This window comes from Eumetopias jubatus, unplaced genomic scaffold (genome assembly GCF_037043125.1).
Source record: "Eumetopias jubatus isolate StellerSeaLion01/CBP00866 unplaced genomic scaffold, mEumJub1_p1.0 scaffold_4, whole genome shotgun sequence".
Lineage (NCBI taxonomy): Eukaryota > Metazoa > Chordata > Mammalia > Carnivora > Otariidae > Eumetopias > Eumetopias jubatus.
In genome coordinates, this window is record NW_028274810.1 from 56,895,820 (window position 1) to 56,911,578 (window position 15,759).

At 38.0% G+C, this 15,759-nt stretch overlaps 1 protein-coding gene across 5 annotated transcripts in view; it reads right to left on the reverse strand.

Annotated features, from left to right (window-relative positions):
- PATJ (PATJ crumbs cell polarity complex component) overlaps positions 1 to 15,332 on the reverse strand; it is a 335,447-nt gene extending 320,115 nt beyond the window's left edge. For all 5 annotated transcript variants that reach the window (XM_028106828.2, XM_088022976.1, XM_088022975.1 and 2 more), the window contains exons 1-6: positions 15,311 to 15,332; positions 15,046 to 15,212; positions 12,423 to 12,617; positions 10,997 to 11,136; positions 5,288 to 5,483; positions 2,543 to 2,671 (exon numbers count right to left, since the gene is read on the reverse strand). In XM_028106828.2, coding sequence (XP_027962629.1) covers positions 2,543 to 2,671; positions 5,288 to 5,483; positions 10,997 to 11,136; positions 12,423 to 12,617; positions 15,046 to 15,212; positions 15,311 to 15,332 — 849 coding nt within the window. The remainder of the gene's footprint in view (positions 1 to 2,542; positions 2,672 to 5,287; positions 5,484 to 10,996; positions 11,137 to 12,422; positions 12,618 to 15,045; positions 15,213 to 15,310) is intronic.
- Between the last annotated feature and the right edge of the window lie 427 nt (positions 15,333 to 15,759).

Consider the following 15,759-nt stretch of genomic DNA (forward strand, 5'->3'; position numbering starts at 1 on the left):
AATGTGTGAAAATGGTCAAAAGGTACAAACTTCCAGTTATAAAATAACTAAGTCATTGGGATATAATGTACAATGTGGTGACTATAGTTAACAATACTGTATTGTACATATGAAAGTTACTAAGACAGAAGATCTTAGAAATTCTCATCACAAGAAAAAAATGTAACTGTGTTATGATGGATATTAACTAGACTACTGTGGTGGTCATTTCACAGTATAAAACATCAAATCATGTTGTACAGCTGAAATTCATAACATTTATCACATTTCAAAATTTTTCAATGAGAGCAAAAAATTTTTAAATTTTTAAATGTTTTCCATATTAAAAAAGTGGCTAGTTTGTCTCACAAATACTTTAAAAGATTTTATTTATTTGAGAGAGAGAGAGAGAGATCATAAGCAGGGGAGAGGGGTTGGGGGAGCAGACTCCCTGCTGAGCAGGGAGCCCAATGTGGGACTCGATCCCAGGACCCTAGGATCATGACCTGAGCCGAAGGCACGTTTTACCAACTGAGCCACCCAGGTGCTGTGTCTCACAAATATTTTCTCAAACCAACCATCATAATTCAGTATGTGGCAGAAGTGCTGGAAATAATTTTTTGCTTCACTTTCTTAAGTAAGACTGACTTTTTTTTTTCATTTTTTTTTTTTTCTCTTTCTCCACGATGGAGAAGAATGCAGTGACCACTAGCATCGTTTGATGCCATTTCCTTGTCTTAATCCCACAGAACCCTACAGGGATCCCCACAAAGCAAACTCTGAGAGGAGCTTCTCTAAATACAAGTGGAGGTTGAAAATAGGAATATTAACAGCTCCACAGTTTTGTGTAAGATGGAACAACCTTGAAAAGAAATGGGGTGCTGAGGAATTTATCTCAAAGCTGCATTTGCAAGGCAAGTTCATTTTTACTTATGCTTATTAGAAGGGATATATTTGTAGGTAACTGAACATCAATTAGTGAAATTTACATATTATTCTGGTTATCATGGACAGTTCACATACTATGGGCTCACTATTAAGTGGCATCATAACCAAATGTCTAAACTATTTTTTTTTTAATTTTATTATGTTATGTTCGTCACCATACAATACATCATTAGTTTTGATGTGGTGATGCACGATCCATTGTTTTCGTATAACACCCAGTGCTCCATGCAGTACGTGCCCTCCTTAATACCCGTCACCAGGCTAACCCATCCCCCCTCCCCTCTAGAACCCTGTTTGTTTCTCAGAGTCCATAGTCTCTCATGGTTCGTCTCCCCCTCCGATTTCCCCCCCTTCATCTTTCCCTTCCTTCTCCTAATGTCCTCCATGCTATTCTTTATGTTCCACAAGTAAGTGAAACCATGTGATAATTGACTTTCTCTGCTTGACTTATTTCACTTAGCATAATCTCCTCCAGTCCCATCCATGTTGATGCAAAAGTTGGGTATTCATCCTTTCTGATGGCTGAGTAATATTCCATTGTATATATGGACCACATCTTCTTTATCCATTCATCTGTTGAAGGGCATCTCGGCTCTTTCCACAGTTTGGCTATTGTGGACATTGCTGCTATGAACATTGGGGTGCATATGTGTCTTTGGGGTAAATACCCAATACTGCAATTGCTGGGTCATAGGGTAGCTCTATTTTTAAATTTTTGAGGCACCTCCACACTGTTTTCTCTAAACTACTTTTCTAAAAACTACATGCAATGTTTAACATTGTTTTCAATGTACAACTAAGCAGAAATAGTTCATAAGTTTTATTTATTTTTTTAATTTTATTTATTTGACAGAGAGAGAGAGAGAGAGGGAACACAAGCAGGGAGAGTAGGAGAGGGAGAAGCAGGTCTCCTGCTGAGCAGGGAGCCCGATGCGGGGCTCCATCCCAGGACCCTGGGATCATGACCTGAGCTGAAGGCAGACGCTTAACCATCTGAGCCACCCAGGCGCCCCAGTTCGTAAGTTTTAAGATGGCCCACTTTCAGGGGCATCTGGCTGGCTTAGTCAGTGGACCATGTGACTCTTGATCTCAGGGTTGTAAACTCAAGCCCCATGGTAGGCATGGAGCCTAGTTTAAAAAAAAAAAAAAAGCCCACTTTCAGTTTAAACTGCTAAATAATGAAGTGTAGCCATTTGGCTTATAATGCCAGAAAACTGTAATTCAAGTGAAATTTACCACATACAATAGTAGGACAAATGTTTATAATCACTGTATGTGCCTTCTGAGTTTAGCATTTGGGTCCTTGAAAGATACACTGGGAGAGAATACAGATATTCAAAATACAATACCTATTAACAACTCTTCAACAAAAAAATACTGTCCTCTGATGGAATCAAGAAGACTGTCAACCACAAGCCAAAAAAAAAGGTTGACTTAGGAAATGTTTCAAATAAAACCAAGTGAGTATTAACATTCATGGGAATAAAAATTTTTTTTAGCAATACTTAAACTCTAATTATGGAATCATATATCCTAGTAACCCACGTTATAAAATTACATTTCAAACCATACAATTTAAACTGTATGACACCAAAATGAGAACGAGTCAACTTACTCGATCTGCTAATCCTCCAGGAACGATCGTCCTCACAACCACACCACTTGATTTTCCTCCAACTATTCCAAAACCTAATCCAGAGCCATCATTAATGAGCTCAACATCTTCAATATGGCCCCAATGAACCTACAAATTAATGGCAAAAAAAGCCAACATTAGTGAAACGCAGATGCTTAGCTTTCCAATACAATAATTACTAAAGTAAAAGATATACCAACAAGTAATCAGGACAACTTTCTAGAGGCTAAGAGATATGTAAAGATGATCAGATGGTCCCCGCCCTTGAAAATCTAGATAATCTAAAACACAAATAATTAAAATATGAGACAGAATACTGAATCATAAGATACATAGCTTGAAGAGGATAGAGACATGTTGCCTCATTCTCCAGTCTGTACACAGTATCTAGCACAATGTCCAGCACACAGGAGGAACCAATAAATATGTATTTACCTGAATTGGAAGAGAATCAAAGACTATTATAAAGATGCGGGGGGGGGGGTGGATAGAAGAAGAGATAAGAGGTCGAAGCCGATTAAGAATTACGGAAAGCTTTGGGGCGCCTGGGTGGCTCAGTTGGTTAAGCGACTGCCTTCGGCTCAGGTCATGATCCTGGAGTCCCGGGATCGAGTCCCGCATCGGGCTCCCTGCTCAGTGGGGAGCCCGCTTCTCCCTCTGCCCCTCCCCCCCCATTCTCTCTCTCTCAAAAGTAAATAAAATTAAAAAAAAAAAAGAATTACGGAAAGCTTCGAAGAAAAGGTCGCATTTTAACTGCAGTATGGGGAGAAAAAAAAAACACACATTCGAGCAAAAGGGAAATGTAAGAGCAAAGCAGGGCCATGTAACAGAATGGGTCAAAGATATGGTCAAAAGATTGGATTTACTTAACTGGATAAGCAAAAGGAATAACTGAAGGTTTTAAAAAGGAAGGACAGGGATGCCTGGATGGCTCAGTTGGTTAAGCGTCTGCCTTTGGCTCAGGTCATGACTTCAGGGTTCTGGGATCGAGTCCCGCATCGGGCTCCTTGCTCAGCGGGGAGCCTGCTTCTCCCTCTGCCTGCCACTCCCCCGAGCTTGTGCTTGCTCTCTCTCTGACAAATAAATGAAATATTTAAAAAAAAAAAAAAAAAAAGGAAGAACAGGAACAAAGCAGTGGTTTAGGAAGATTAATCTGACAGCAATATGAAGGATGAAATGCTGAGGACACAAGGTAAAGAGACTAATTAAGCAGGCTTTTATGCAGGAGAGGAAAGGTAGGCCCCACTGAAGACATAGCAATAGGACTATATGAATCAAACAGAGACGTTAAGCATTTTCCCTTTAACTAGTAGGCTTCTGTCAGAAATGTGCATTAGGGGTGCCTGGGTGGCTCAGCTGGTTAAGCATCCAACTCTAAATTTCAGCTCAGGTCATGATCTCAGGGTGGTAAAATCAAGCCTCTGGCTCTGCATTCAGCGGGGACTCTGCTTAAGATTCTCTCTCTCCCTCTGCCCCTTCTCCCCATATGCGCTCTCCCCCAAATAAATTAACCTTAAAAATAAAATGTGCATTAAATTCACATAATCTAACCACAGAACAAAATCTGCCATCTCAAGCTCAATAGGGTATACTTACTGGTTTTACTATTATACTAAGTTGGACAGTTACTATGCAAGGTTAAAATAACCAGGAATATTAGGATAAGTAATAAATTCGGGTCTAAAACAGTATCTAGTATCTAGGAAGCAATAAATTTGTTAAAATATGCCTTAATTAATGATCACAACTAATATTCAGAGTGTATATTTTGCCCCAGGCACTGTGCTTAGCTCTTCACATGCACTCTCATTTAATCCACATATTATCTCTGTGAAGTGGATGCTGTTATTAGTTCCAAGGAAAAGAAGAAACTGAGGGGTGGAGGAGTCAAGGAACCTTCCTGATATGACACAGCTAGGAAGTGGGAGAACTGGACTTGAACCCACCTTAGCCTGGCTCCAGAGCCCTTGTTCTTAATCACTATGCAAAGCATTTTCCCACTTTGTTCATTGTATTTATTATGTAAATTGTGCTGTATAAATATCACTGATTACAAAAGGGAAAATGTCTATACGTTAATTTGTGTTGTGACCTTGTACTGTACCCAGACGGTCTATTGTTTCTTTTGTCCCAATGAATGAAAATTAATCAGCTAGTACTTAGTGTTATAAGAAAGTAATATTTATTAGCTTGCATTCTGAAGATGGAGGCCAAAATCTGTAAAACGTTATAAACCAAGTTGAACGATTCCCAAAAGAGACATATGCTTTTATTCTTTTAAACTACTCAGTATACATGCTTACATGAAAAGGAAACCTTTATAATTTTGCAGTGTCAATAATCTAGTCATAAATACCCAATGTAATCTACAAAAATGTTTTGATATAACTAAATATTACTTAAGATACTCAACAGTAAATCTCTAATAAAAACTCTCAGCTTAATTAAGAACTGCCTATATCACTGAGGAACAAGACTCTTTCCAAATAAGTTATGCGTAATACAATGCACCTTTTACATTAAATAATAATCTTAAATAAGGAGAACCATAGCACATTGAAAAAACAATCCTCTGTGAAATATCTTGTTTAATATGCTAATGCTGTATTTAGAGATGTGATCTTTCCTGAAGTATGACAAGTAAGATAACATCTTCTAAATGTCTTTACACTTCTTAGAATCAGTAGCATAAATCAAAATTATTTTTCCAAATTTGTAACTCACTGTTTCAGGCAGAGTGGTATCAATTAGGCTGGTAGAAGTACTGCTTTTTCTGTGGACGCGTTCCCTGGCCACAACCAGATGCAAAGATCCAGTGGTTTGTTGTAATAACGCAATTGCTTGCTGATAGGAAATGTTCTGATCCAGTGGTGTGTGATTAATAGCCAATATTTGGTCATTTTCCCTTAATCTTTGATCCCTTGATAGAATAAGAAAATTCTGTTATCAGTGATACAATAGCAACATTAAAAAAAAATCTTTTATTCAAGTGGAGCAGTTTATTTCTTATGGCACTACTTCACTTAGTACATTTATTCAGATAATTATATGACAGCTCTTCAGGGTGCTTTTCATCAGAGCACTTATTAGCTAATTAAGCGATTAAGTGGTGCATCCCTAAACGTGTACATGCACACATGCGCGCGCACGCGCACACACACACGCACACAAAACCATTTGGCTAGAAAAATAAGCAAAAACAATGCGTGGGGGGCCCCCACTGCCAAGGTTTTGCAAATAAGAACACTGCCACCATTCTGCACGAATCCTATACTGCTGAACCCCTTCCAATCTGACTTCAGCATATACCACACTGTGGTAACTGTATCCTCAAATTCACCGATAACCTCCTCTCTAGCAGAGTCACCCTGTCTAGATCGTCCTTTACATCTCTGACATCTGTCAATTGTTAGGCCAAACTCTCCTTGAAAATCAACAGATGCTATTTCTAAATCTGTATTTAAGCCCTTCTCTCTGTCCTAATCCCCAACTGCCAACCAAGGTAAAAAAGAACTATTTTAAAAAGAAATTAGCAAAACCTTAAGGGAAAACACACTATTATAGTTAATATTTACTGAGCACTTGTTAGAAGCCACATACTGTGCTAATGCTTTACAGGTATTATCTCATTTAACCCTCACAACCACCTCTTAGTGACAGGGGAACCTGGGTGGCACAGTCAAACATCCGATTCTTGATTTCAGCTCAGGTCATGATCTCAGGGTCCTGAGATCGAGCCCTGCACTGAGCCCCATGTCAGGCTCCGCACTCAGCACGGAGTCTGCTTATCCTTCTCCCTCTCCCCACTTGTACTCTCTAAAAAAAAAAGGTAGTTACCTTTTACATGTAAGAAATTAAAGCCTGGACAAGCTTAGCATCTTAGCTGACTCTGAAACATATTTCACTTTAGTAGGATTTACTCTGGTTTACGTGTTTGACTTCATTATCTCCCAGACACCACTCTCTCTTCCCATTTCTCCAACATCACCCCTTCAGTTCCTTCTTAACCCTCTTTATCTCTGTTGCCTCCACCCATCTTCTTCCATTCCCCATGTCAACCATCCAATGGAGATCCTTCTCTAATGCCTAAAACTGAACTTTCAAATTTCTCAAGGTTTATTTTGCTAAGCTCTTTATGCTGGTATCGCCCAACTTGAAAACGTGTAACAATTATCTGTGATTACTGACCAGTTAAGGAGCGAGCCAAAGGAAAGAGAACAAACTCTTATCATCATAGTTTCATAAATGAACATTAACCTTCAAAATACAGAATCTCCCAGAGGAGGGATTTATCTAATTCAAAAACTGAGAATTATGAAAATTCCGTTATATTGCCCTTATCTTTCTTAGGTCACAGCAGATTCAGCAAAACTTTGTCATGGATCAGAATTTGGTAGTATTTTTTTTTTCTTAAGATTTATTTTAGAGACAGCGAAAGTGGAGCGGGGAGACAGAGGGAGAGAGAGATCTCCAGCAGACTCCCCACTGAGCACGGAGCCTGATGCAAGGCTCAACCCCACGACCCTGAGCTTGTGACCTGAGCTGAAATCAAGAGTGGATGCTTCACCGACTGAGCCACCCAGGCGCCCCTGGTAACTTTTTTTTTTTTAAGATTTTATTTTTAAGTAATCTACACCCAACATGGGGCTTAAACTTACTGGCCTAAGATCAAAAGTTGCATGCTCTACCAAGGGAGTCAGCCAGATGCCCTCAGAAAAGAATCTGGTAACTTCTGAGCTCAGGGACACAGGGTAAACTTGGTTGGTATTCAAAGGCCTGTGCATGGGACGCCTGGGTGGCTCAGTCAGTTAAGTGTCTGCCTTCAGCTCAGCTCATGATCCCAGGGTCCTGGGATCAAGTCCCACATTGGGCTCCTTGCTCAGCAGGGAGCCCGCTTCTCCCGCTGCCTGCCGCTCTTTTGCTGTCACTCTTGCCCTCTCTCTGACAAATAAAATCTTAAAAAAAAAAAAAAAAGCACTACCTCTTAAACAAAAACAAAAACAAAGGCCTGTGCATGTGGTCCCCAAGTAGTCCTTCCAACTTGGCTTCCTGCCCACATAAACCCCCTTTCCGACTATTCTGATCTCCTCTTTCCCAAACATGTCTGGCGTTTCCCGCTCTTGTGTAGATGGTTTCCTCCATCTCTGATGCCCTTTGACTCTACTCAACCAAATCAATCCACCCTCTGTGATCAGCTGAGTGTCTCTCTTTCCCACCCTCCCCATCACTTACCTCATTATCACAGTGCTCTGAACCACTCATTTACCACTCACTGAATATTCATTTACACTAAATATGCTATCGACAGAGCTAGCTAAATCCTACTAACTTGTACGTTTTCTGAGGACAGACACTCATGTTTTAGATTCTCTTTTGAAACTAGCAAGTTACATATGAAAATATCTATTTTTGAGGTCAAAATCGTGGGTGGCTCTCATAATAAATCAGTTATCATTAAAAATGCTTAGGGGCGCCTGGGTAGATCAGTCAGTTAAGCATCTGCCTTCCGCTCAGATCATGATCCCAGGGTCCTGGTATTAAGTCCCACATTGGGCTCCTTGCTCAGCAGAGAGCCTGTTTCTCCTGCTGCTACTCGTGTGTGCCCATGCACGCACTTGCTCTGACAAATAAATACAATATTTTAAAAATAAATAAAATAAAAGTGTTGCTTATACATCCTGGGGCACCTGGGTGGCTCAGTCAGTTGAGTGTCTGCCTCTTGATTTCAGCTCAGCCTGGTGGGATTGAGCCCCGCATTGGGCTTGCAATGGGCATGGAGCCTGCTTGGAATTTTCTCGATCTCTCTCCCTCTGCCCCTCCCCCCACCCCTCATTTGCTCTCGTGCTCTCTCTTTAGAAAAAATAAAAAATTAAAATGTTGCTTATACATCCTTTTATTAGTATTAGGAAAGGCTTGTATTATGTTGAGATAAAGATACAAAATTGTAGATGCTCCATGACCTTGTCTTTATAAAAAGAAAACATTCAAATGTATTTCCTAGTTGTCTTAGGGTAGTCAAAGTCCTAGAGTTTGCTTATCATATTTCTATATTTTATGATTTTCTATTATATGTATGTATTACTTTCATAATTTTGAAATATATATTTTATAAATTGAAAATGTTGCTTGTGAACCTTTCCCAAGTCCTACCTTTGTTTTTAAATGTGACCACTATGGACAATACCAGAAATTACTTCCAGTTTCCCAACTCTAATGTCCTTCTTTCTGACTTCTTTACCTAAATTCCTATTCACAGCTTGTTCATTAAGGAAAATTTCTTAATTAATCCCAAATGAATGAGATACTCTTGACTCTTTTCAACCCTGATATAACTCATTTGGATAAGTTCTTAATTTACTCACGTTCAAATCTTCTATTTTCTGGAAATCAATCTATTTTAATCTACCCCCTTCCTCCCCCAAAAGACTGCCAGGACACTATACTTCTTCCTAGTTAGTATCTGCCCAGGGAATATAACCTCAACTCCAGATAAACAAATTGTACAGAAAAGAAATCTCCGGAAAATATGATTTTGATGCATTCTAAAGTTGAAAAGAATTAGTTTTACTGCTACTATTATTCATAATTTAACTCCCACATACTGTTTGTATATACTGAATTCATATTTTTCATTTAAGGTGAGATGAGTTCTGTCTCTCCATTGCAACATTCAAAAATAATGGATTCCCATTACTTTGAGAGACAATGGGTCTTAGGTAAGCTCCTAAAATAACACAATTCTATGTGGAAAGTCCTCAGGAGAAAGGAAGAACTGATCATGAAAACCATTTAACATGATCTAGAAGGTCATACATGACTGACCCCACCTCTCTCCAGTCATTTCTCGTACTCTCTTGCACTAAGCTCCCACACCAGGTAAATACCAGCCTCACTCCAAGGATAGGAGCTGTGTTCCTTCTCTCCATATGACTACTGCTCAAGACAGTCTCTTTACTCCTCTGACACCTTCTGCTCTTTGCAGGCCCCACTGTCTCCTTTAAGCACTCCCACTGTTTCCCTTCAAGCACTGCTGTCTCTGGGAAGCCACCTGACTGCTTAGCCTTGGTCAAGGCTCTTTACACACTAACATGTCAAACTTCTCTTTTTGAAAATGCTCACCTCAATCTGTAACTACAGAGTACCTCAGACATAAGAATTGACCACAAAAAGGTTGCACAACTTTGAAGACACACTAAAAACTACTAAATTGTACACTTTAAAATGATGACATTTATGGTATGTGAACTGTATACCAATAATAATTTTTTAAGTTAAAAATTGAGAAAGAAAAGTTGGGCCAATAAAACTTAAATAGACTTTTTGTCAAGGGACAGCATAGCCTAAAGTAAACTAATGGTAAGTGACCCTAAGTCTGGGCTCACCTGGGATTGTCTAGGTTTGCCAGAATAGTCCTACTCCATACCTGCCGTTTCGGGTCATTAACAGAACCCCCTCTCAGTCCCAAAACTCTCCCAACATGGACAATAAACTATATGGTTACCCTAACTATGTATACCCAATCTCCAAGAGCAGCATAGAATTTCACAAATATATCTGGCACTGGTAAGTTTCCTCAGAACATACCTGAGGAAATGCTGCATGAAATGGCAGAATAAAAGCTGCAAAGTCATGGAAATCCATTATTTCTGAATATTCAGGTGGGGAGTCTAGAAATGATCCCCCATGAATGGAGAATGTGAATTCAAAAATTTATTACTGGCTGAGAATTTTTTTTTTTAATAATAGAACCACTACTGTTGCTATCATTTTAATGGTAGTAGTAACGTAATGAATAGTGTGCTTATTAAATGAATAATAAACAGAAGACCTGAAATCAAATAGAGAGAATATAAGGCTTGCACATACCCCTTAAAATAAGAAAACCATGGTACAGTCCAATAGGGGGGAATCACACAGATTTAAGGAGGCTTTTATTTGACAAGAGAAATAATCAACAGTGTGATAGGACCACAAAAACAATTTTATAATCTTAAGTTTAATAAACCACAGCATGCAGAATCCGAATTTCAGTATTTCCATGTTACTGATCAGACGTAGCTAAAATACCATGTTCGCTTGTGGGAGAGTATGGCAGGATAGAAAGCACACTAGCTTGGCTGTCAGACTGTCTTGGAATCATATCAGGGCTCACGGTTCCAGCATCAACAGCTCTGTGACTACAGGTAAAGCACTGAACCTCTCTGAATTCAGCTTTCTCATCTATGGGGCAGGGTAATGGTATTACTAGCTAGATGGCTGCCACAAGTACATGGGAGAATATGTGCTAAAGGCCTGACAAAGGCATATGAAAAGGGAACGTATTAGCTGCTACGGTTAACTGTTTTAATTAATAGTTTCTTATTCTCTTCAGAATAATGTTTTCAGGATTCTCAGAAAAAGATTAGCAAAACGCAAAAGGAACATCCTCCTCACCTGTCTGCTATACTCCCTGGCTGCACTTCCTTCACCAAGATATCAACTTCTCCCAGATTTTGACTTCTCAGGGCCACCACACTGAATCCAAGGCCTCCGGATGAAGGCCGTTCTATATCGATATATTCAATTTGCCGGCCCTAAGGAAGGGGGATATAAAAAAAAAAAGTCAATGAAGTACATTTAACCACTGTACCCTTTCCAAAGAACTGAAATTGCTATTTTTGTGAGTAACACAACAAACAGCTTCTCCTAAGTCATCTCTAGCCAAAAAAACTAAGCATTTCAGCAATAAATTATTTCTGGAAATCCTCTCACTTGATTGTTTTCAGTAGGACATAAGAGGGCGTGTGCAGTGTTCTGCAACCTCAGGGAATCAGAGAGGTATTTTCACACTTCATTCACATTATGAGATGAAGACCAAACTGGATGAAAATTCCTTAGAAAAACAACTTTTTCCACAGTAAATTCTAAATTACTTTTTCTACTGAATTTCTCTAAATTCTCTTCATGCAAAATACATTTTTAAATGAGGAAAGCAAAATAGATATCAAAAATATGCCAGTGTTCAGCCTAAGTTAGAAAGAGCTGCAGTTGTTAGGGTCCTGTTTTAAATTATATTGTGATGAATTAATCATTTTATTAGATTAATTCAAAAGATTATGGAAAGGCCGCCATTCAAATGCGTTCTATGTGTAATGAACAAGTATTTGATTGCTTTAGTTAATAATTGCATTTATGACATGAGAACTTCATAGATGTAATCACGTAACAGAAGCATCACATAAAAATAATTATTAGTCAAATTAAGAGGACAGAGCTATAAAGTCAAAAAGGAATTAGGTATAGATTTAAATATCATACCTTAGATTCTTTGTGATCTTAAAACTCAACTTTCATTTCAAAGACACTTATTAGAAGGTGAGTCGACAAACATAAAACACATCCAAAAATTCAACTATTTAATTTTTAATACGTATTAGGGATAAAACTGGATTACTCCCTCAAATGTTTCCCGAGATTTTCCAAATCATATTAACTCTAACTCCCATTAATTCTGTATTGATAAAAAGTTAAAAACAGTTCAAAGGAAATTTCATCACTTCTGGCAGACATATCAATTTTCCTATGATAAAAATCATAAGAATCTCTTTACAAGTGCAGATATGTGTCAAATTGGAGTAATTGTCTAAAAACTCCTTACCACACACATTTTCCTTATGTCATTTTAAGCCAATAAATTTCTAATCACAGGTTAGAAAACAGCATCAATCTCCCCTAAAAATAAAAATGCAAGCAAACCACACACAGTAGCAAATTTTAAGGCAAAAGAGAGTATTCTTCTTTTTAAAGAGTATTGTTTTCTTTTCTAACCTATAACAGGAGAAATACAGCTAAATATTCCCATGACAAGATATAACTTTACCTGCGCCATCTGTTGAATGACTGAGTTGAAGTCTTCATTTCTTGGCTTAGGAGTCCAAGGAAATAACCCAGAGACAGTCAAATTATTGGAGGGTCTTTGGGCATTCCCATGAGTAATGGCACCATCTGTAAACACTAAAAGACCTTTCCTAGAAAAATCAAAGTTGGCCAAACAATCTGAGGGTATGTGGCTGAGCTGTTGGGGAGAAAAACAAAAGAGAATCATCAACAGAAACCTATAGAAAATAAATTATTTCTATTTATTAAATATTCTATTTTGCCCATTACATGTATAATTTGCATATTAAATATTTGTACATAAAAAAATAAGACACAGATACATGAATCTGTGTGTTTGTAAGGCTACAATTTTTTTATTTAGTATTATATAGAATATTTAATAGGTTAAAATGTGTTGCTTCCTGGGGCACCGGGGTGGCTTAGCTGGTTGAGCATCTGACTCTTGGTTTCGGCTTGGGTCATGATCTCAGGGCGTCTGCTTGAGATTCTCTCCCTCTCCTTTCCTTCTCCCTCTGACCTCTCCCAGCTCATGCGCTCTCTCTCTCTCTAAAATAAATAAATCTTTAAAAAAATATGTTGCTTCTTCCCTTGTACCATTACCTCAAGTTAACAGCATGTACAACAGTTCACCACACTTCAAGTACACAGATACATCCAGTCAGATAAACATGCAGACACTGAGCCCTTTTGCATTTCCATGTAAAAGGCCACAAAAGATCCGCAGGTAAGTTAAACAAAAATAACAGTAACAGTATTTACTGAATGATTGCTATGAGCAAAGTACTATACCAAACTCTTACTTGTTATCTCATTTAATCCTTATAACAGCCCTAAGAGATATTATTATTCCATTTTGTGAACATGAAAACTAAGACACATAGGTTAACTTGCCCAAGATTAGTGGCAAATGAGTCACAGAGCCACTTAAACATGATAGGAAAAAAGAAAAAAAAAGGGCGGGGGAGAATTCTGTAATTATGGTGAATAGGAAAATAGAAGTTAAGTTTTAAAATACCACTGGCTGATACAAGTGCCACCAGTGGAATAAAGGTAACATCAAGAACAAATGTCGGGGGGGAGCCTGGGTGGCTCAGCTGGTTAAGTGTCTGCCTTCGGCTCAGGTCCTGATCCCAAGGTCCTGGGATTGACCCCATGTTGGACTCCCTGCTCAGCTGGGAGTCTGTTCCTCCCTCTCCTTCTGATCCTCCCCCTGCTTGTGCTCTCCCTCTCACTTACTCTCTCTCAAGAGAATAATTGAAAAAAAAAAAAAAAAAAAACAAATGTCAACAGGACCTCATTAAAAAAAAATCAACACCCATCGAAACTCTATGAAACACTCAAAAAAACTCAGATTTTACAGTTGAATGGATAAAAATATGATTATGCATATAACAACTGCAAACTACATAAATATAAAAGACTGTTATTATGATGCAGTGGTTGGTCAAGTCCACTCTTAGTCCAGTAAGAGTAACAGATTTATAGTGACCTTTCCCAATTTCTGTTGCTACCAATAGAATTCACTGTTGCAATACAGGACTCATCCCATGACCAGGGAATATAGAAAGCAGACCATCAATATGGGAAGTGCTAAAATTATGGTATAATTCTGATCTAGAGAAAGAAATCACAAAAACCATATGTGCAGAGTTTAATCCTTAGTTATAGAAAAATCACTTGCTAAATATTTATGGGCAGCCATTTTGATTATCAGCAAAAACCATTGTTTTCCCAGATTTTATTAATTTTCTCTTAACAATTCTGCTACATTATCTCCAATTACATTTAAAATTCTGCCCAAAAGTAACCCATAGGATAGCTACTATTCAAGCCCAGCTTCTAGAATAGATGATTTAAAATCAGTTTGCCATCCCTGACCCCAAAATACAGCAACCAAGAGGACAGCTAAAATTATTAATTTACATTACTCTGAGAAGACGTGCTATGTATCCAATAGTTGAACACATATGCATGTAGAAACTGCAAGAGTCCGGGTACTATGCTATATGTAGTAGAGGAAACACAGGTAAATATTAAAACACCAGTTATAATGCTCCTGAAAACTTTCTGACCAGAATATCCATGACAGTTAATACTTATTTGGTAATTATTTCATAAATAATTGATATTTGAGAGGTGTAAATAATATGCTACAAGGGTATGATCACTTCTTGCTAGAAAAAAAAAAGACTTCATAAGGAAAATATATTTAGGCTAAACACTATTTTATATTTTGAAGAAAATGTTGGGAAGTCTGAAAGCAATCTGACCTTTACATATTTAAATAAGTACAACTTATATTCCAAAACCAAACACAAAATTTATCATAAACATTTTAAGTAGGCTTTACACCCAACGTGGGGCTTGAACTCAAGACCCCAACATAAAACAGACACATGCTCTACAGAGTGACCCAGCCAGGCAACCCCCATAAACATTTTTAAACTATCCATGCCAATGCGCACTACAGGTCACAAGTCCCAGGACAGTCTCTTGCTGAATTAAGCGTACTTAGAGGCAGTTTGTCTGTGTTTATCTCCTTCTATGTTTCTTTGCTGGTTTGAACATACCAACATGTAAAAAAACCCTGATGAGTAACTTACTTGCCCTCTCAGTTGCTTGATGGACTGCTGAAGCGTGAGTATCTGATTGAAGAGGGGGCTCTTTAGTGTCTCATAAAACAGAGAGAGCTTCTCATTCTGCGATGTGTCCCCCTTCTCCTGCAGTTTCATTTTTAGGCGATCAAGAACTTGTAGGACCTGCAGTTTATCTTGTTTGAAGAAGGATAATCAGAGCACAAGTTAATTCCATCATACATTCCATTTTGATTTTCATTAATTTACTGACAGAAGTATATATCTAGTATACCTGGACCAGGATTTTCAGGCATTTTGAATGACTGTCTTCAATTCCTTTTAAAGAAACCTAAAGAAAAATTTTAAAATACAAAAGATGATTTTCCATTAGTATATACTTGTCTATAGTTCTGTAAAAAAATTATAGAAAACCTCAACAAAATTCTTCATCAAAAGGCTTCACTCAAATTCAAACTACAATAAGGTGCCACTATATACACACTAGGTTGGCTCAAACTAGAAACATAAACAATTTGTTGAGTGTTGACAAAGACATGAAGCAACTGGAACTCTCAACATCACTAGTAGGAACGCAAAATGGTACGTGCGCTTTGAAAAGTTGTTTGGTAGTTTCTTACAGAGTTAAAAATATGTTACTATATGACTCAGCACTTCCACTCCTAAATACTTACCAAGAAAAATGAAAATACAAACTCACAAAAGACCTATACATGAATGTTT